Here is a 21,850-nt window from a genome sequence, read left to right as displayed (position 1 = left end):
AACTTTCCTCAAGTCATGAGGCCAGGAGTAAGGGTGGGCCCACAATGGTGGATCAAAGTTTTACATACTAGGAATATATTGGAAAAAATTGCAAGAACTGCAAAGTCATGATTGGTCATATTTATATGGAAGCATCCTCAGGCAGTGTAGAATCAAGTTTGTTCAAAATATGACCCATGGAGTTGGGTGGGACTTCAATGTACAATAAAAGTATATCATAGGTATACACAGGAAAATTATTTGAAAATTTCCTTCTCAAGAAAAGCAAAGGCATGATTGGTCATATTTTTATGGAAGCATCATTAGGTTGTGTAGACTCATGTTTGTTCAAATCATAACATCTGCACATAGGGTGGGGCCGCAACAGGGGATCAAAGTTAAACAAAGGAATATAAGGGATATCGATAAAAATTTTATTATGGATTAGTCATTAATTCTGAAGCATTCTCATGTGGTGAAGATTCAAATCATGTCCTTGGGGTAGGGCAAGGCCTCGATAGATTGAAGATCAAATGTTGGTATCACTTATATATTTAAACTTTTTAATAGTAAACCAATTTTCCAAATGCAGATATCTAATTGCATTGAATTAAAATATAGATGTTAATGAAGAAAGCCTGAATAAAGGCAACATTTTTAGTGAAAGATACATTGTATATGTTTATTTAAAACAACCTGTAAAAATTGCTTTGCAAATTTCTACAACCTTGTTCTTAATCGCATGGAGTATCCTATTACGGTAGTACAAAACAGGTAGCAAAATTTTTCCTCAAATTCATCTCTGAAACTATATTCAAATTTGAAAAGAAGTGAACAGAATGATAAGACTTAACTACTGGCCCCAAGACAATAAACTGAGAATAGACTTAGTCAAAACTTCAAACCTAATAACTTAAATTTTGAAATAATTTTGATAATGAAACAAAATTTTCATCATGTATTTGAATTTAAATGTTGTATAAAATTGCGGAATTTTAAGCAAATAGATTAGATAAAACTCAAGATGTTAAAATTCAAAATTTTGACTTAAGTCTATTCTCAGTTTATGGTCTTGGGGCCTGGTTATATACATTTTTGAGACCAAAATAATTTCAATGACTAAGAAAATTAAAAATCAAATTCAAGATTTTAATGTTTGAAATCAAAAGTTACACTTTTTAAATAACAGATAATGATGCATGTAAATGACAAAAAATATATGCTAAATGTAGAATCTGAAATGTTCCATTAAATCAGGGACCTATAATAGGGCCCTGATAAGTATATGCATTCATTTTTTGTTCTTTTTTTTTTTTTTACACAATAGATAAGTACATGTCATAGCTAGTTTACCATATTTCTGACAAAGATAATTAATAGTAAATATTGGAGTGTTTTTAATATATTTTTTCTGGTCTGTTTTAGAAGAAATGTGTTCTTCTAAACACAGTTTAGAGTTATAGTTCATAATGCGCTCTTTTATGAAAAAGTCCGAAAATGTACACAAACTTGGACAACAAGAATGTAAAGAAAATGCTGAGTGTGGTGTTTTGTTCTACCTTAATACAGGTGAAAGTATTTACACTTCCCTGAAAATGAGCCCCTTGATTTGTCCAGTGTTAACATTGGTGTTTCCACTACCCGCTGTTGAAAACTTCACCATAAGAGTGGTGTTTTCTTCCAAGGCAAATGAAGTACTATGCAGGCCTCCAACTCCATACCTTGTTGGGCCACCATTGACTCTCAACACTGCAGTGTACACGGTGTCTCTTAACAGGAGCACTGGTGTGGGGAACAGAATGGGAATACTGAGTTCATCAGAGCATTGTTCTTTTACCTGTGTTTTACGCAGAAGTGTTTGACTGTTTTCGGTGTATAGCAAAACAGAAAGAGGCCACATGCCCCTGCTCTACCATACACAAGAAGACCCTTCAGTTTTATGTTGTCAAGGTTAATACAGAAGGAAATTCTGTCACCATCTAGAGTGTTGTCAACTAACCATGTGCTCTCATTACTGATATTCCTAAAGCGGTTGACAACAATGTCATTGCATGTTATACTATGTCTCTTTTTAGTGTATTGAAGAGGGAGTGTGTCATCTAATGTGGATAGCTGACGCATAACGAGAAGAGAAAAACCATCTTCAAGTATACACTTTGTCACTATGTGGTCAAGGAAAAAATCCATCGACATCCTTCCAAACCTAACATGCGGAATCACTTCCTTCCATAAAGTGACCTTTCTCTCTTCCTCTCCAACCATGCTTATCCACAGGTTGATGTTCTGGAAAAGACACAGAGACTCTCTCTTCTGATAATGTCAATCAATAGACCAAGGGGCAATTCGAAAAAATCCACTGCAGCTGAGCCAAAAAGATCTTCCATGTGGATGTCTACAAACTGAAGGCATTGTGTCTTTGTGGTAGCAATTTGGTTGTTGTGTGCTATCAAAAGAATCTTCAGTGAATTCTTGATGGATATGCTTTCCTGCATGAAGTTTATACACCTCTGAATCAAGTCTTCCACACCATAATAATCTGCAACTTGGTAAATTTCCTCTATATTTTCAATCGAAGTATCAATATGAGAAGTGTACAAAAATTCTATCATGGATTTTGTCACATCTGTAGAGTGTATATCACAAGTGATGACATTGGATGCTGACTCCCAATTCTCACTGAGTCGTGCCTTAAACCAATCTGAACCCAAAACCAACACTATTCTATGGGCATGAATTGCCCCATCTCTAAGTTTGATATTTACATCACAGTGAAGCTGGTCCTTAAAAGATTCAATCAGCTTATTACCCAGTGCAGCCATCAAGGTTTTCTGAAAAAGGAAAATTTTTTTTTTAAAAAATGATCTTATGTGGTTAAAGGTTGAATGTTATATATTACATATTTTCCACTATTCTGTTTAAAAAGTTACATTTGGAAATCTTGTACCTATTTATTCTTTCTCTTTAGTAATGGGCAATATGTACTAGAGGTGTTTATGTTGCCTTCAGAATGACACTTAGGGATTACTCTGCATACGATATATCCGTCTGTTATACTTTTAATCTTGGATACTGATAGAGGGAGCAATTTCATTTTTTTACCCAATACCTGTACATTTTATTGCTTGAAACATGCTTGTGTAAATGACCTGGATTAACGACCTTATGACCTGTGACCTACTTTTTAGAATACAGTTATTGTAAAAATTGTCTAAACAGGACATTATTCTGAAATCCTACCTGCCTAATATGAGGTAAAATTCATTTCCTTTCAGTAAATTATGTTTAATTCCTAATGCTTTTTAATCCAGCCACTAGTTCCATTAAATCAGTGCTGTTCAGAAAGGGAAGTTTCACTGTGTATATTTACCTGAAAGAAGCAAGTTTGTGTTATAATTAGCATGTATACAGATTGCCATGAAACATTTGGAAAAGTTAATCCACCATCACCATCTTGTTCTTAAATCTATCTTTCAATAATACTTTAATCTTTTATTTTTCCATTGTTTCAGATTTCGAAAAATCATATGCTTTGAAAACTTCTGAATCAATTATATGTTTATGACCTCAGGATACTTTACTTTCTTCAAACATTATTACTACACAAACTGAAAATCATTCCGTTTGTTGTACGAAAATTAAGCTGAATTGGTATATACTGATTTGTTCAGAATTCAAGACAAATTATAAAGGATGACAACTTTTTATGTCTGTAATTTCAATTTTGTTATTCACTTTAGCTTTGAGAGTAAGGAATCGCTCATCTATTTGTCATGTTATGATAAATAGATTATTTACTCTACAGCAGTCTTCCTAGCTGTGGTTGTTATTGTTTGTTTTCTTTTTTTGAATTATATTGCGAGTATTCAAATGAAAAAAAAAATCATCCTTAAGATTTATTTCAGTATTTTAATGATGCTAAAGCAGGAGACACTTGTATTACATGTACTTGGAAAATTCAATCTTGTATTCAACAAACCTAAGGCACTTGAGATATTAGACACACAGAATTACTCTATGCCGAAGTTACAACATTAAAGCAGATTACTTTACAATTAGTTTAATTAAATAAAACACACACTAAAAAAATGCACACAAACTTAAAGTACTGTAAAAATGTAAACAATTGCAATTTAATTTTACCCGGTATACATTTTATGTGCGGCATGACCTTTTATAGTGGATGAAACTACAAGTAAATTAGAAATCAACAACTACAGAGGATTACTACAGAGTTATGTCCCTTAACCCCCTTCCCCGCAGTCACGCATTTTAACGCATATACCGTTGCTCTGTTAACACGTAAAGTTTTGATGATATGATACTGAATGATAATATGATAAATTTTTGTAATTCTATTCTAAAATATTTCACAAATAAGAATATTTTTCCTCATTTTAATATGTCCGAATCGTCGATTTATTTGACGAAACTTCGGGTGCGAGAAAAGAAAGACTTTCTATTGACGCTATATAAGCTCGATCACCACTTGGACCACTGGGTTGGTGATGTAGAAGTCTCCCAATCCTGTGTGAGATGGGACCCTTGATCCAGAATTTATCAAATTCGACAAATGGAAAAGTTTTTTATGTAACTGTTTGATAAAATGCGTGTGCAAAATTCGAAATTGACAGAAGGAACAGATAAAATTACGACAGAAGTTAATTCTCGTACGGCTGAAGAAAAAAGAGGTTTTGTTCATAGAATAAAGCCTTGTTCTGATTTACATGTAATCTTATTTCTTGTTCGATTTAAATTCAAATTCGTAAAAATACAACCTGATTTTTTCCGCCTTACACAGCAATCAAATAGAATACACATATACAAAAATAAAGGGAAAAAAGGAACTGTCAACAATATCATGTTGAAAAAGAAAGAAAAATGCTCATGTGCTGATGGTGGGGTCACCACATTTTCTAGGAGGGTCCAAAGTCATTTTTTATTTGCGTCAGTATATATGGGTAGATATGAAAGGAACTTAATAAATTAATGTGGTAAAAATGAAATTCTTCCCAGGAGTGAAAGAGTCTGTCGTTACTGTACTTCAAGTCTAATTGAGGATGAAATACATTTTTTGCTAGAATGTCCATTGTATAATGATTCTAGAGAAGAGTTTTTAAACAAAATCTTTAAAACTTTTCCAAATTTAATACTGCTTAATAATGTGGACCTGTTTACATGGATTATGTCAAATGAAGATTCTAAGTTTGTTGTTTTATTAGGCCAACATTTAAATGAAAATTTTAATATGAGAAAACAACATAGTACAATATAGGCATATTACAGTCATTATACATAATTATACTATTTGTATACATTTTATGCATCCGAAAAGTTGACAGCTAACTCTCTGTTCAATAAACAATTGTTTGTTTGGTTTATTGTTATTTATGACTGTGATTTCGGACATTGTTCATCTCTATGCTCCATTGTGGGCCCAAATTGGTTGAATAAATATTCTATAATTCTATACTTTTAATAACTCTGCAAATTCCAGGGGGGTCCGGACCCCCTACCCCCCCCCCCGATCCGCACATGTGTATGTCTACACTGCATACACTAGAAATAATAAGTTTAAGAAAAACTCTAGGCAAAGTAAACTTTCCAGAGGAGGACGACGATGTGGTCCAGTGTGATTCTTCTACAAGCTATATGTTTATGTTATACACAGAAAGGACATTTGACATCCGTCTTGTGGATGGACAGTTAACTCGTGACTTATTTGCTACCTCGATCTGCGCTACCCTTAGATACATGAATGAAGAGCAATGCATTTAGATGCCTAAAACTCCGAAATGGGGGAGGGGGTTACACATCTTCGATCAACAGCTATATAAATTATTTCCTACATTTCATCTCCGAAATTATGTTTAGCATTTTTTTCTTCCATTAGCATCTTGTTAAATATAAGGATTGATTAGAAATTATTCACTACATTTCTTCTCCGGAATTATGCTCAGCATTTCTGGCGTTTTTTTTTTTTTTTACGTTTCCGGATTTTTTTTTTAGGGGGGGGGGGGGGGGCTTAATATGCATCTTATGTCTACCAAGTTTATGAATAATCGATCGGTCTAAAAAGTCAACTACACTTGAATTATATTATGTCAGTGATTGCATCTAATTTATGTCTGTTTTTTAAGTTTAAGCAACTAAGGGTGTGAAATAAATCTGTATCAGACCTGTAGGGCTGATACGACTATTATGACGTCAGGCATATCGCATGCACAAAGAAGCTGTATTTCTTATTAAGTATGAAATAAACCAAGATATATGCATTTTGGTGAACTTGATTACTATCCTTGAATGTAAATATAACGAGAGGCCCATGGGACACAATGCTCACCAGTCATTTTTTTGGTTCTACTGTTCTGCATCATATTTTTTCCAATATACATGTATTCCTAAGTAAAATTCTGATTGACATTTGTAGCCCCATCCTAACTATAAAAATCTACATTAAAATGATTCATCATAGCTTTGCTGTTCTTCTGAAGAGGGCTTTCAAACATTTCTCCCTAAGTATAAATCTATTTTTGGCCCCTCCATACCCAATGGTACAATGCTCTGAATAATAAACTCTCAACACTAGTACCTTAAGACATAACTTTAAGATTTTCTGGCCCAGTGATTCTTGAGAAGATTTATTTTTATATATAAATGTTATTGTTAAACTTTGATTTCATATTGTGACCCCACCTTTTAAATTTACTAGATGCACATCTTTATTGGCTGAATAAGCAGTGTATGCATTTTCAGGCAAATCTGTGCAGAACATGTCTGGACAATTATCACAGAAAGGTGGATAGGTAGATAGTATTATTTAAATATACACACCATTGAAACTTTGTTTGCTGGGGGTATGAACATTTTCTTGACATTTATTTCATCATACCTTACTGAAGTATTGCCTCCTTCTCAGCCTTCTCTGTTTTCTTCTTTTGACACCATCGTCATCTAAAAGCCTTACCAAGTCTCTTGAAATACACCTATTTGTGTAATGAATGTATAAGGTGAAGATAACGAAAAGTGATTGATTCCAGAAATTCTGTATATAATACAATTATGTGAAGAGGGCATAAAACATAGATCCCTGAAAATTCCAGAGGTGGGATTGGATGCCTTAGAGGAGTAAGCATCCCCTGTTAACAAAGGTAACTCATATAAACCATGTTCTTTCTATTTGTCAAATAAAAAATATATGTTCACATGAATTTTCAGTCTATCACTAATCAGGCATATACACTGCTAAGTTTTGTGATTCTAAAGGTTAAAATATCAAATGTATACCTTGTAATATTCATATGAAATTTCATTTTCAAAGTCCTCCTTAAGTTTTCAGATCCTGTACATCCATTATTCTGAACTTCTATCTAAATTTAAATCATAATTGCTTTGTCAGCAACAGCAAATATTTAATTTCATTTACTTTAATAAACTCTGCTATTTTTTAAAAAAAAAATGGAAGTATATATATATATATATATATATATATATATATATATATATATATATATATATATATATATATATATATATATATATATATATATATATATATGAGCTTTTATCCTGAATTACCTGTGCAGTTTTAAAAAGTTCTTCTAAATCAATATTTGCACCCCTCCGTCGCAAACCCAATTCAGGAATTATCTTCCTCTTTAGCTGATTGTAACTGCAAAATTATATGCACAAATATTTAAAAATACATTGTATAGGTGGTTGTTTTGCTATAGAAAGTGTGCACAATTTGAATCATTAGAAATATTTGTTAACCATGAAAGTATTTAATATGTAACTGTACAAAAGATGATTTATTGAAGTTTTATCAAGCTATAAATAAACAAGATTTTAATCAAAATTCGTCCTGCATTAAATTCTTTGTAGATAATGAGAGGGAAAACAGATCTCAGTATAACTTGATCAGTGTAAGATGTACATGACCCCCAGAAAGTCTAAAAAATTAGAAAATCCTTAAGTTTCTTGAGTTCATAACAAAAAAATCTATTTACCTTATATTACAATTAAATCTTCTTTGGATCAAATAATGTATAAGTCTGTAACTATAACCTTTGAAAAAATAATCTTTGATCTTTTCTTCTATATCTGAAAAGCACAGAAATACCCTTAAGATAATCAACAGATACATACTGTTTGCTTAATTATAACAAACAACAAAACACAAAATAGTATTCTCCAAACCATCATCAGCACACTGTTTTATGTTGGGGGATTCAAGTTCAAGCTTATCTTCTTTCTTCCTTTCATTAGACAGATTAAATTGAAAGAACTATATATGATAAGTGTCTAAAATGGCCCCTTGAACCTAATGTCTTAATTTTACTTTATATATAGGTTAACTGTGCACAGCTATATTCCTGAAGTTTAACCGTGATTCAAACTTTGATCAAAACACCGTTCATTTAGAATTATAACATCATGAAGTATACCTTTTCCCACCATTTTAACATTTCTTGAATAAAATTCCTTATTTTCAGACAATTTTCATTCCAAAAAATATTGAGCACAGACTTGAATAAACTTTATATTTTCATCAAAGACGTATCTATTCATGACTGATTTAATGACAGAAAAATTTTGCTTGTTCTAAGCTGCGCCCCATGTTTCCTGTAGGAAAAAAACATATAGGAAAATGCACAATTTGGTCCATGTTTGAATAAATTGCAAAAAATAGCATCAATTATGATGTCATTTACAGCAACTGAATGCATATAAATGAGAAAAATGTATTAAAAATATATGTATCTCACAATTTGGTCCATGTTTGAATAAATTGCAAAAAATAGCATCAAATATGACGTCATTTACGGCAACTGAATGCATATAGATGAGAGAAATGTATTAAAAATATATGTATCGCTAACATAAACTCTTTAACAAAATAAAACAACAATTTAACATATCTTAATTACTTTTAACAATGTTGATTTATGGGGGCCAAAACTGACTCTTATCATATTATATAGTCCTTACCTTATTCAGCCATAGTTTGAATGATAAAAATTGGAAATATGAGCTGGATTTGGATCAGGAAATCAGGCCCGTCACGATGATAAAAGTGAGCGATTTTCTTTCTCCTCTCTCCGCAAATTAGGAAAGCTGAGTTACTATAAGTATTAGCTACAAATCAAACTACTACATGAACCTCTTTTTACCATATTCCCAGTGGCAGATTTAAGGGGTGCACTCGACGCACCCCCCCCCCCCCCAAACAAAAAAAATTGTCAAAGCTAGTGTAAATCATAGTTTCGTCAAGAAAATGTAAACACACTCATTTTCTCTAGAAACCAGGAGCTTTCGGGGGCTTCACCTCCTGGGCTCCCAACAGGGCTTCACCATGACCCACTTGGGGCCTCAAGGCAGCCCCAAGACCCCCTGCCTACTTCTTGCCCCCCCCCCAACTTCAATTCCTGGATCCGCGCCTGTACACACACTTAATAATTTACATGTTAATGTACACGTAGGCTTGTAGCATTACCTCTTATCTCAGATTGATCATTCTCAGTAAAATTCTGTTTGAACTTTGTTTCTCACATGCACTTTTAAATGAGTATGAACATGTTATACTAATTTTAAGAAAACTGTCAACCCTCGGAATAAAATGAATTAGGAAATCTTATCATGTTTATTATACTAATAATCGTTCCATTACAGAAAACTGTAATATTACGAAAATCCGTAACATTATAGAAAACCGTAACGAAAATCCGTAATATAACAGAAAACCGTAATTTTACGAAAATCTTTATATGATTTAAAATCATTGCAAAAAGATCGTTAAATTACAAAAAAAAAATTAATTGTGTTGTAGTCTTCTCTTGTACACCTAGTGTTCAGCAGTGTACAGGAGAACGGTATACTAGAATTGCCCTCATTGCTGACTCTGTACATATCAAAGACATATCCAATTGATTTTTTTTTGGGGGGGGGGGGGGTTACAGTTTACACGATCCCTACCAACAATGTCAATTTCTTACAAGGGAAAACCGTTTGTAGATTGCTTTCCTAAAATAAACAGATTTTGACGGTTGAGGTGGTCGGAGGGAACTTCAAATTTACGAAAATCAAAAGCCATAAAAACAAAAAGAATGGTTGCGGTGGTTGGAGGGAACTTCAATTTTACGAAAATGAAAAGCCATAAAAATAAAGATATATAAATAAACTGAAGAACACTTTATCATTTTGCAATGTGTAGTAATGATAGCACACTACTCATCGCTCTCTCATAAGTGACCTAGTTTGTATACATGTATACATTGGATACAGTGGATATATTACAACTGCTGTAACAATTAAAATAAAAATACAAACCCACGTACAAAAACATTTTTCACAACAATCAATGTTTTTCCCTTAAAAATTATCATCATTTAATTTACATAGACCGCCTTGACCGATTCCTAACTCATCTAGAAGGGAACGGGACCAGTTTGCCTATTCAAGTTCGTATAAATCTAAAGTATCCCGCCGAGTCAAACATCGATTATCATGCACGTAGAATCACGGGGCAATTAAGAACGGCTAGCCCCTTTTTTTTTCCAACATAACATATAACTTTAATAAAAAAAAAAAAACTTGGTTGCTCCCCTCTTTTTGTTGTAGCATAGTTAAATCATAGTTAATCGGTATGTATTGAAAAATAAATTGGCTGTGAAAGAAAGTTGTAACCTAACCCCCCCCCCCCCCGCCCACCCACCCCTCCTACGAAATAGGATAAATTTTTCGAATTCCTTTTTATTGTTTGTCAAGGTTTGTTCTCGTAATTTGTCTTTTTTTGTCTTTTTGTCTTTTTTCTGCCCCCCCCCCCTTTCAAAAATGATACTAGATTCTTGTCCTCTTCTTCATCGTCGAAATTTTACCAGCTGGGTTGTAAAATTATATCCACGGGATGTCAATATCATCGTCTATGGTCTATGTAGCTCCTTGAACAGCCTAATACCTGACCTAAGTGACCTTCTTCATAAACAGAGTCCATCGTATGTGACTGTAATAAGATAAGCTTAATTGATCATCGTTTTTTTCGAGCAATAATTCTAATAGACTAGCTGATGTTATAGGGCTCGAGTCTGGAATTATGATATTAATTTTTAAAAATATAAACGGACAGGTCTTACTGAAAATTGTTAAGTTTGGTAATGTTCAAGTTGTTTTTCAGGAAATATCATAAATTTATTTACTACAAATATCAAATCCTGATATTCTTTTGAAATCTCGAATACTTTTAAAGAAATATCTCCCATCCACTTTTGCATCCGCATCTTAAATGACACAGATCTGCACAGAAGTATTTATCGATCGTATCAATAAAATAAGAATTGATACATATGTTCCCTATATTTTTTCTTATTTTTACGCGTCTGATACTGTTTTTGCTTTAAAATAAAAGGAAATCCCCACATGCTTATCATGTTTAGTCGTTTAACTTTTTTTACTGCATTTAACTCTCTTATGTCCCAACTTTTTCTTGCGAAGTGTTGCATTTACATGACAGTGTGGAAGTACATGTATTATCGGCAAGAAAATCATCCTTTTTATATAAAATTCTAGAATATTAAAAATGAAATACAATGTATGAAGAAAGAACATTATCTGTTTCAAAAGATTCGGGTTCCTAGTGCACATGCATTCATTACTCCAGCATGCTAGAGGTTCACGGCGAGATACTGTTGACTTGGAGCCACGACGCGTTGGGACGTAAACCAAGTAATGCATACATGTATACTAATTAATTGCCACAACTTTTCTACAAAGTATGGGTGTAGTAGTAAGCGCCTTTTAAATTAATATAAATCATTTCAATCAATATACAAAAGGTGTCACTCAAGTAATTGTCAAGTATCATAGTCATGTTCATCTTTGAACAATATAATTTTTCCTCTATTTTCGTAATTATGCAGAATGATATACGCTTGGGAAGACCTGCAAAGTCCGTAGAACTCCGGGGGGGGGGGGCGGGGGGGGGGGGGTAGTATAGTATTTTGCTATAGTAAATTTTCCCTTAGATGCTAGTTGCTCCCCCCTTTTTTTGTTGCTCTTAGGTCAAGCACTGGCAAATTCCAGAATTTGGACAGTTAGTTAAGTTGTTTTTTTTGACTTGTCTGATTATTTTTGCGAAGTCCCCCCCCCCCCCCGCACACACACACTTTTAAAGCAGTTGCCACGGACCTGACTGCTGTTGCATTGAACGATGAGGTGGATTTTCTTTTTATTAAAAAAAATCTTTTGTTTGTTTCTTTACGACTGTTTGAGACTTAATCTTTGTGTAATTTTACTTCAGGTGTGAAATACCCGTAATTTATGAAAAAGCTGAAAAGAAAGCAGATCGAATTTTAGCCAATATACCCCCTCAAAACAACTTTCATTGCAAGCGAAGATAGATTGAAAATCGACATCGCATTTAATAAACAGTGTAAAAGTCACAGCATGGGGGCGAGGGAGCACACGTCATTAGAGGAATCTGAAGGTTTAAAACGTAGTTACAATGTTTGTCATCAATTAATCTGGCCGACTTAAATGACAGCACATGTGTGCGCGTACAATGGAAGAAAACTGAATTCCTTGATCCCGATTTCAAAAATTATAAATTAAAATATTATAAACAAAATTAACGTTGAAAATAATTAAGCAATAGGCACAACATATAGATTGCAAATACAAAGACATGAGATTTTTCCAAGTGGATGCATATCAGCAAGAAATATTGAAAAAAAATCTAAAGGATCAAAAATAAAACATATTTGAATTAAAAAATGCTAAGCGTATGGATAAACTCAAATCACTCTGAGAACATGGGTTCTGATATATTTGTAAGGGTTCTAAATATGTTATTTTTAAACTGATGTATATTTACAGCTCACACCACCGTTCATACTAGTAATTCGATATGTAATCCTCGTTATGTTATTACCCTCTACAATTACTTTGTATACATACTAGTATACCTCCTGCTGACCCGCTAAAATGTGTAACATTGCTGTTGACTCCTGAGTGTGTGCTCCTGATTGTCAGGAGCGAATCAAAAACCCGGTAAATATATATCTAGTATGACTTTGATTTTTTACACTTGGACTGATAACTTTACTGGATTATTAGATGAACATTTGGAATTTTTTGATTTTTAACGATGCAATTATATTATATAATATTATACTTTGATAATGTGTAACATGTTTTAATAATGTATATGTAATGTTTAGAATGTATTAAAATTTTCGTATCTGAGCAATGAATGGTTTATATTTGAATTGAGTCTAAAATTTTAACTCTGATTTTTTGTAAGAATCAAGTTATGTTTTAAAATCCTCAATTTCGCCTCGGTAAAGAACCTCATATTTTCTTCTTTGTTTCGATGCATTTAATCAAAATGCATACGAAGTCACAGGTTAGCGAGAATCGAACAAGTTATCCACCGTAACATCTCGTTGTTTGAGACGAGGGTCCGATTTTTAGGGTAGATTTCGGAAGAAAAGTAGGGATTTCGGGGAAGACGGACCTATGTGACAAGCTTGAGGATACATTGAAGTTTTATGGAAAATTGATCCCATCCCTTGGAAAATTCTCTTTTAAGAATAATAGAACAAAATGTTCACTCACCCATCGCTGGCGGTACTTTCTTCTTGCGTTTCCATATTTTTCGATAGACGTCACTGACCAAAGTGACCACGTGTTATTAGTATCATTGAAACCTAATATAGTTCTGACGTCATAGTTCGCTACACACCATTCAGTTTCTTTCACTGCTTAATTTTGCCTTGCATTGCGAAAACTCGTAATATAGTCTCTCAAAACTAGCTATATTTACGAGTTTCCGTAATTTAACTATATAACGTAAAATAATAATATAAGAATAATATTACGATATTATGTAATATTACGATTTTTCGTAATATTACAAATGTTCGTAAATTACGATTTTTCGTATTGGACTGGACTGTATATTGAAGCAAATTAAAAAAGATGCCAATATGGATATAAAGATTTGATTGCTTATTCTTTAATATGTGTATAGAAGATTCTTTTTAATATACAGAATATTTATCATACTGTAATAATGATTTTATGAGTTTGTACACGCCAGACATCATAACTTTTTCATTTCACATGTTGAATAGTATCATTTAGTAAATCAAAAAAAAAAAAAAAAAAAAAAAAAAAAAAAAAAAAAAATTAAAAGAAGAAAAATATAATCGATCGGGGATGGAACCCGGGCCTCTAGCTTGCTGAGCGAGCAACATACACCTAGACCAGGGAGGCACCTACTTATACAGCAAATTAAAGGCAAACACTAGGTCACACACAAACGTCAGTAATGATAATGTCGTAAGAGTTATGCTTCTTTGACTATGTAACAAGAAGTTGATCTAATGACTCATATTGAGTTAAGTCTGATTAAATGCAAACATTAGGTCACATATAATGTTTATATTCAAGTTCGAAATTGTCAAAATTTTACACATTACATATATTGCCTAATTTTGCCTTTACTAAACAGTTCTAATAGATGTAATTAGAATGTAAAGTCGGCCGACAACCTGTATTATACTTAATAACTCTCCAAGCGACTTTTAAATATACAATAAATAAAAAAAAAGAACGGAACGGGACACTTTGAGAGAGGCGAGAAATGCCATAGGGAGTTATGGTATAAAATTTCTTTGCAAAAGCTCAAATTTTTAAAGCTTTTTGAGATATCGCCCGGAAACGAAAGTGTTACACACAGACGGAATTTGTGAATTTACGACCTTGAACTTTGACCTTTTGACCTCAAAATCAATAGAGGTCTTTCTTAGGCCACAGGGAGTTGTTATGTAAAATTTCATTGCAAAAGCTTAAAGAATTCGCGAGATATCGCGCGGAAACGAAAGTGTTATAACAGACAGAATTTATGAATTTATGACCTTGAACTTTGACCTTAAAATTAATATGGTTCTTCTTTAGTCAATAGGGAGTTGCTATGCAAAATTTCATTGCGAAATCTCAAAGGGTTCTCGCTGACAAAAAAAAGAAGACGCGATTTTCAAAATGTACCTAATTTGAAGACATAAAGTGCACCAGGTGCCTAGAGACTGATTTACTGATTTGTCAAGGCATGCTACAAATGTATATATATATGGACAGGCATCTAAACCGCATGTAAACAGAACAGATGATTTTTTTCACTGTTATAGAACTAGTTTCTACGGAGTATTCTTGTACATAATATTTATCCTAATAATTTTTTTTATACGGACGGTGGTCATGATTTTTTTCTTCTGGTAACAAATAGCATTGCGTCATTTTCATTGGTCGAACTGAGTTACCCGCTGACGCCGTATTCATGCATATGGGTAACTTCGGTCGTTTTCTGTTCAGCTGATTTGCATTTTATTTGTAAAAACTAAATACTATAAAATAAAAAGGTATGAATTTAAGTTGCAAAATTAAACATAGTTGATAAATTTCACGCCAGGAAAATCCACTGTGTCTTTCTATATATACAAGATATTTTCAGAAGTGATAAACTGATAATTCCCCGCAATGGTTTAAAAATACTCGTCCGTAATTTTTCGGGCGATAAAGTTTCTTCTTGGATGTAATTTTCCAGTGAAGAAATAAATTTCGCCTATTATTATCGACATTGATTTGTATATGAAAAATGCATTTTCTTTCTGCATAAAATAGATGTGTGTACACTATAATGGGTTGTAAACAAATTATTTTAAGGTATTTATGAACGGTCGAAATTAACCAGGTGGTCGAAGTTACACCATCCTAACCTATATCCTGACGTTAAATTCCATTTATATGGAAAGATTATGAGATTTGTGTAATGAAAAAAGTCATGTATCTATGTTTTCCTAAGTTTTTTGTTTGTTTGTATGTTGTTTAACGTCCCTCTCGAGAATTTTTCACTCATATGGAGACACCACCACCTGCCGGTGGAGAGCTGCAAATTTTGTCCTATACTCGGCACTTACGGCCATTGAGTAGTGAGGGATCTTTTTCGTGCCAGCACCTACTGCGACACGGGACCTCGGTTTATACGGTCTCACCCGAAGGACCGGTCTCCACGTCCCACAGTGGGATTCGAACCCGCGACGTAAGGATCAACTCCTTACACCGCGACTCTAGAGCATACGCTCTAACCACTGCGCCACGCGGGCGACATGTAGGCTAAGTAAATTACTGCATAGTTACACCATTTGATAAATAAATACATCAATCAGTGGACGGGTTTGTAACGTAGACTGTCTGATTTTAAATTCATTTATTTACCTTCGACCAGCCTTTAAATATTGCAGTATTGTTCCTTGCATCATGATAGGAAATTGATAATTGCAGTCTACCCTTCAAACGACTAAGGAATGCAAGGTTTTCAGACTTGATTTTTAAGAAAACCGATGCTTGGTCATTAAATAAAATTACCATTTTTTAATAGATCATTAATTATAAAACCAAAGTATGGCATTATTAACATTAGTCATGTCATACTTTGAAAATTTTGGGGGGGGGGGCGTCCCCCCCCCCCACGCCCCCCTTAAATCCGCCAGTGCAGGTGATAATGATATATTGCTACATAAATAAGGGAAGCTGACGATAGAGAAGTTGAAGGTATCACGTTTAACATAAAGTTTTGTTGTACGGTTACTGTAATTTCTGACATATTTCATTATATCAAATTAAATCTATAGTCATGATGCACATTTCATTTTATAAGATGAAACATGTCAGAAACAGAAAGGTCATTACCATTAACCTGTTTTTCAACTAAAATATCCAAATACAAAACAGATGTCTCAGATTATGTGGTGCCTTATTATTTCGAGTTCAAAGGGATATATCGAGTTAAATTGAACCAGGTACCGTTATTTTATTTGCCAATGCCCTTTTAACTTAATAATACTTTAGAGAAATCATTGGAATAACAAATAACCTAAATGAATAAGATACTAGTAAATTGAAAAAAATATCAACCTTCGAATAAAAATTATACCAGGTACTTGGTGTAGGCTATGTCCCCATTTTCCTTCTTTTTGGGTTCGACATACCCTTTTCCTATATTCACTATATGTAATCGATAAGTGAATATCACCCTTTTGTGAGCTCTTTTTAAAAATATCGTTTTCGACTGAATTAGATATTTTTAAAAAAGGCTTATAGAAATAAAAGGATTATATTAAATGCATACATTATAAGAATTCACGAATGGGGGAAAAAAAGTGTGTCAATCCCTAATTTTCAAAAAAAAATCGAATAGGAGGGGGCGCCCCCTTCCCTATAAATGCCTGTGAAATATATAGCTTACCTGTAGCCTACCTACAGGCGCGGATCCAACCCAGTCAAAAGAAAAAGAAAAGTAAAAAAAGGCAAAATCCATTTCCCAAACGTGAAAAACACTTATTTTGTGGTGGTGATGGTGGGGTCCACATTTTCTAGGAGGGGTCCGAAGTCATATTTTATTTGCTTCAGTATCTAGTTTTAATAACTCTGCAAATTCCAGGGGGGGGGGGATTCCAGACTACCCCCCTCCCTCCGAACCCCCCACCCGCTTTAGATCCGTGCATGAATGACCTAAATTGATGTGATGATTTGGCCATGTCTGTCGGCCTGCTTCAGATGGTAGAGCACCTTGACAAGTTGATGCGGGTTCCATATCCAATATCATTGCTATAAATTGCTAAAATATAGGCTAATTTAAAGGAAAATAATTACACAATACACGTATCAGGATATAATGATTTTTTCTGACACTTTTTTAGGTTACTAAATCAAAAATTGGTTAAAATGCTTTATTATCAAAAAGACACCGTTATCAATATGATAATAATTTTTTTTTTCTTTCTTTCTTTTTTTTTTAAAGTTTATTTCTCACAAGAAAATAGGGCTTACAATTCATTCATTTAATTTCACTGAAAAATCTTTGATAGAAGGACTACCAATTACACACACATCTTTATTTTTATTTAAAAAAGGTAAGTTAATCTATGGTATTTATTTATTTTATGAACCGTGTCAAATCGCACACAACTGAGCATACTTATCATTTTGTGCAAAGAAATGGCAATTGTTGTTTATATAACCAGGTGATTTAAATATTTATCTCTAACCAGGAAGTAAATTTAAGATCTCATTCAAGTCTCGACTAAAATCTCACTGCGACATTCCAAATTAAGTGTATGTAGAGGACATTTGTGTCAACTTAAGTAAAGGTATGTATGTAGGCAACAATTCTTTTCAGAAAGCATTTGTGAATTTACTCTGTCCTACATTTGCAAGAAATGTGAAACACTGAATCTATGTGTAAATCCATAGAGGCTTGTCTTCCGGATTGTTAAATGTAAAATAAATTAATAAAATTTTGAATCTACTGTAAATACACTTAAAAGTTGTTAAATTAAAGATTCTGACACTTTCAGTCAAGAAAAAACACGTTTAAAAAGACGTACAATACCTTGCAATTGTTCCACTATTAAAAATAATCTACGATATTACTGAAAGAATTTGGTTAGATTTTTTTTTCAGTCAGACTAATGGAACATTGTCTTACTACATATAGTTCAGAATGTAATACTTATTACATGTACAATGTATAAACAGTTTCTATAGGCATGTAAAGAACTTCTAAATGTTGATTTCAGATGGCTTTTTCCAAACCAAAAATTCCAGGCACTGCCCAACACTTTCTAGAGTGTGGTTCTGAAGATTGTGTGAGAAATTGTGAATTTTACTGCAATTCCTGCCATCAACAGATGTGTAAACAATGCAGAGACCAACATTTGAAAAGTAAAAAAAACAAGAACCATGAGGTGGTCCTTTATCAGCACCGCAGAAGACAACTTCCTGTGGAGAAATGCAAGATCCACCCCACCAAAGAAATAGATATTCTCTGCAAAGAATGCAATGTTCCTTTATGTTCAAAGTGTTCAACAATGCAAGAGCACCATGGGCATATATTTACAGATTTAGAAACTATTTACACAGATAAGTTTGAACTTTGCCAAAAGGAAATCTCTAAAATCCATAACTATTTTATTCCAACATCACAGGATTTACAGAGAGAAGTTCAGGAAGATGCCACTGAAGTTAAACAGATCATGGACAACATACGGACATCCATGAAGGCTGAAGCCGAGTCTCTCAAAAACATGGTGGACACAGTGCTCTCAGAAAAAATGGAAGAATTACACCAAATAGAGAAGTCACTACTGGAGAAATTAAAGAGCCAAGAGAAGACATTTAATGACTATATTGCCTATCTTAGTGATCTTGTTAAAGAGTTCCAGAGTTACCTGTCCTCTACTGAGCTCACTAACGTCACAACTAAACTTCCAGAGAACATAAAAATACAATCCATACCAGAAACCATGAAACCTGTCACACCAGAATTTTCTCTGCCTATTTACAGCAAAAAAGATGTTGCTAAATTACTGGGGAAGATAACTGTAACAGATAGAAAGGAAGAACTAAGAAGTGTAGAGCCAATGGAAATTCCTCCTACTGCTACATCAATGAAATCTACAAGTGAACAGACAAAACAAGATAAACATGTGAAATCTGACAAGAAACAAACAATGTCTCTATCTGTCTCTGTCACCAAGGTCAGGGAGTTCAAGGTACCAGGTGTTGATGATGTATACCATGTATCACTAGATCAATCAGACAGACTCTGGATCAGTGACATGTTTGGTAATCTTGTCCAAACAGATCTACAGGGGAATGTGATACAGAAGATAGAAACCAGTGATGGACTTGGTTACCACACAGTGACACAGGACGGGGATCTGATCTTTACAGACAAAGATAAGAATGTCATCAATAGGATAACACAGGATAATAATATCACTGAATTCATTGAAACTGGAGACTGGATACCACTCAGCATACACTCCTCCCACATCAACGGGGACTTACTGGTGGGGATGAAGAAGGATAGAGAGGCTAAAGTCACCAGGTACAACAAGACAGGAAAAGAACTACAGAACATACAGAGGGATAACAAAGGACAGGGACTGTATAGAATACCACGCTACATCACAGAAAACATCAATGGAGATATCTGTACATCAGACTATTGGAAAGGAGTAGTGGTGGTGAATAAATCAGGACAACACAGGTTCTCCTACACTGGTCAGGAGTCAGGGTTTGATCCCTATGGAATCTGTACTGATGTCCTCGGTCACATCCTGGTGTGTGATGTTATCAGTAACACTGTTCACCTCCTTGATCAGGACGGTCAGTTCTTGTCTCTATTACTCACACAACAACAAGGGGTAAAGTATCCCCGTAGTGTGTGTGTGGATGATGAGAACAATCTCTATGTAGGACAACTATCCACCAACACACTGACTCTGTTCAAGTATACAAAGTGATTCTTAATTTGTTGAAAACATACTAGGTACAACAGTTATTACTCTGAACTGAAAAAAAAAAACTCTAGTTAACTTGTGAACAGAAATTAAATTGGTATCCTGCATAATGTTTTCTACATTGATCACTGTGTTTATTATATTATATATAGAATTTAATGTACTCTTGATTAAATTGGCAATTTCTGCAAAATGTCGATCAGAACTCAAAGCTTAACCCCAGTAAATGATTACTCTAATCAGTTAATAAACAGGATTGTACTGAATTTTGAATGTTTTTTTTGGTATACATTTACAGTAAATAAACTGAGTACAAACTTAAAGGTATCTACTCATTTTGAAACACAACAACGTTAAGTTGATGTTATATGTTTTAATATCTGAACTGCACAATTGGTCTTGAGGTTAGAAATGGACAGCTGACTAGATCTAATGAAAAATTCATTTCCTTCCAGGCATTGATTATGGATTAAAAAAAAAAATGGAACTAATATGCTAAATACGCTAACTTATACATGTAGCACTTTGAAAAATACAACTACACATAAATACATTGTATGTCATATGACCACACAAACAGTATTAATTTGTGGAAATGTACTGAAGAAAAGATAACTACGTCTACATACAAGGACCGAGGAAAGAGTGGTCCTAAATGCCCATTATATTGTCTATATATTTGTATAATATACTGAGAAATTCCTGAATAATACCATTATACTTCACCCTTAACACCTACAAACATACAGACAATCGATAAAAACATAAAAATATTCTTAATTAAGATTTTCTATATAACTTATTTAAATTAAAGAGTAATTACTGAAAAATCCAAAATTGAAAAATGTATATTTACAGATAACTGTATAATTGTATATCTCAGAAACAAAATGTACACCCAAGTGAAAAATCAGACAAATTCAGCAACACGTGGGATATCTTAATACACTGAATTAATGCGCTATCATGTAATATTGTATAGGGGTCTATGTATCAAGTCAAATTATTTGATTAGCCAATCATTTAAGTAGAGAATTACCATCAGATCCTACTTCACATACAGATGTATGCTTAATATCATATTAATGTAATTTCTCTGAAAAAAAAGAATAGTCCACATTGGAACACTTAAATTGCATTAAAAAATTACAGATAAATCATACAGATGTAAATTTGACATCAACACCACTTAATAAATCTCATTCTTGTGCAAGAATTAAAGAAAGGCGTATATAAAGTTTACAAGGAATGCTGATCACATGCTACATAATCAGTTTGTAAAAATAAATATCTAATCTCACACAACCTGTTTTTAATGAATATCAATACATAATGCCTTTTGTTCTTGTAAACAGACCAACAAATTGAGACTTCATTATACAGGAGTACTACATAAGGCACAATAATTCAAAACTTTCATCTGCAGAAAATCAAGTCTAACGAAACTGAATACATGTACATTGTAATGGCACAATATTCAGAAAAAAAAAATGAAAAGTACAAGACTTAAA

At 33.4% G+C, this 21,850-nt stretch overlaps 2 protein-coding genes and 1 long non-coding RNA gene across 3 annotated transcripts; 1 reads left to right on the top strand and 2 right to left on the bottom strand.

Annotated features, from left to right (window-relative positions):
- Nucleotides 1-2,243: 2,243 nt before the first annotated feature.
- Nucleotides 2,244-2,798, bottom strand: LOC133176413 (kelch-like protein 7). Its single transcript, XM_061311538.1, has one exon. The coding sequence runs from the start codon at nt 2,796-2,798 to the stop codon at nt 2,244-2,246; it is 555 nt and encodes a 184-aa protein (XP_061167522.1).
- A 4,756-nt stretch (nt 2,799-7,554) lies between these two features.
- Nucleotides 7,555-9,110, bottom strand: LOC133176484 (uncharacterized). Its single transcript, XR_009719473.1, has 3 exons — nt 8,968-9,110; nt 7,986-8,079; nt 7,555-7,648 (listed from the first exon to the last, which is right to left on the bottom strand). It is a non-coding gene; the product is annotated as an uncharacterized LOC133176484 (long non-coding RNA).
- A 9,471-nt stretch (nt 9,111-18,581) lies between these two features.
- LOC133176496 (protein PML-like) lies at nt 18,582-20,564 on the top strand. The gene has a single exon (XM_061311615.1). The coding sequence runs from the start codon at nt 18,612-18,614 to the stop codon at nt 20,340-20,342; it is 1,731 nt and encodes a 576-aa protein (XP_061167599.1). The 5' UTR covers nt 18,582-18,611; the 3' UTR covers nt 20,343-20,564.
- Nucleotides 20,565-21,850: the final 1,286 nt, after the last annotated feature.

The sequence above is a fragment of the Saccostrea echinata genome, unplaced genomic scaffold (assembly GCF_033153115.1).
Source record: "Saccostrea echinata isolate AGI-Se365-2 ecotype Australia unplaced genomic scaffold, CSIRO_AGI_Sech_v1 ptg000075l, whole genome shotgun sequence".
Classification (NCBI taxonomy): domain Eukaryota; kingdom Metazoa; phylum Mollusca; class Bivalvia; order Ostreida; family Ostreidae; genus Saccostrea; species Saccostrea echinata.
This window is presented reverse-complemented; position numbering and strand designations above follow the sequence as displayed.

What these genes read in the sequence shown, in the direction of transcription:
- LOC133176413 (XM_061311538.1), bottom strand. Translation starts at nt 2,798, where the DNA reads ATGGCTGCACTGGGTAATAAGCTGATTGAATCTTTTAAGGACCAGCTT.
- LOC133176496 (XM_061311615.1), top strand. Translation starts at nt 18,612, where the DNA reads ATGGCTTTTTCCAAACCAAAAATTCCAGGCACTGCCCAACACTTTCTA.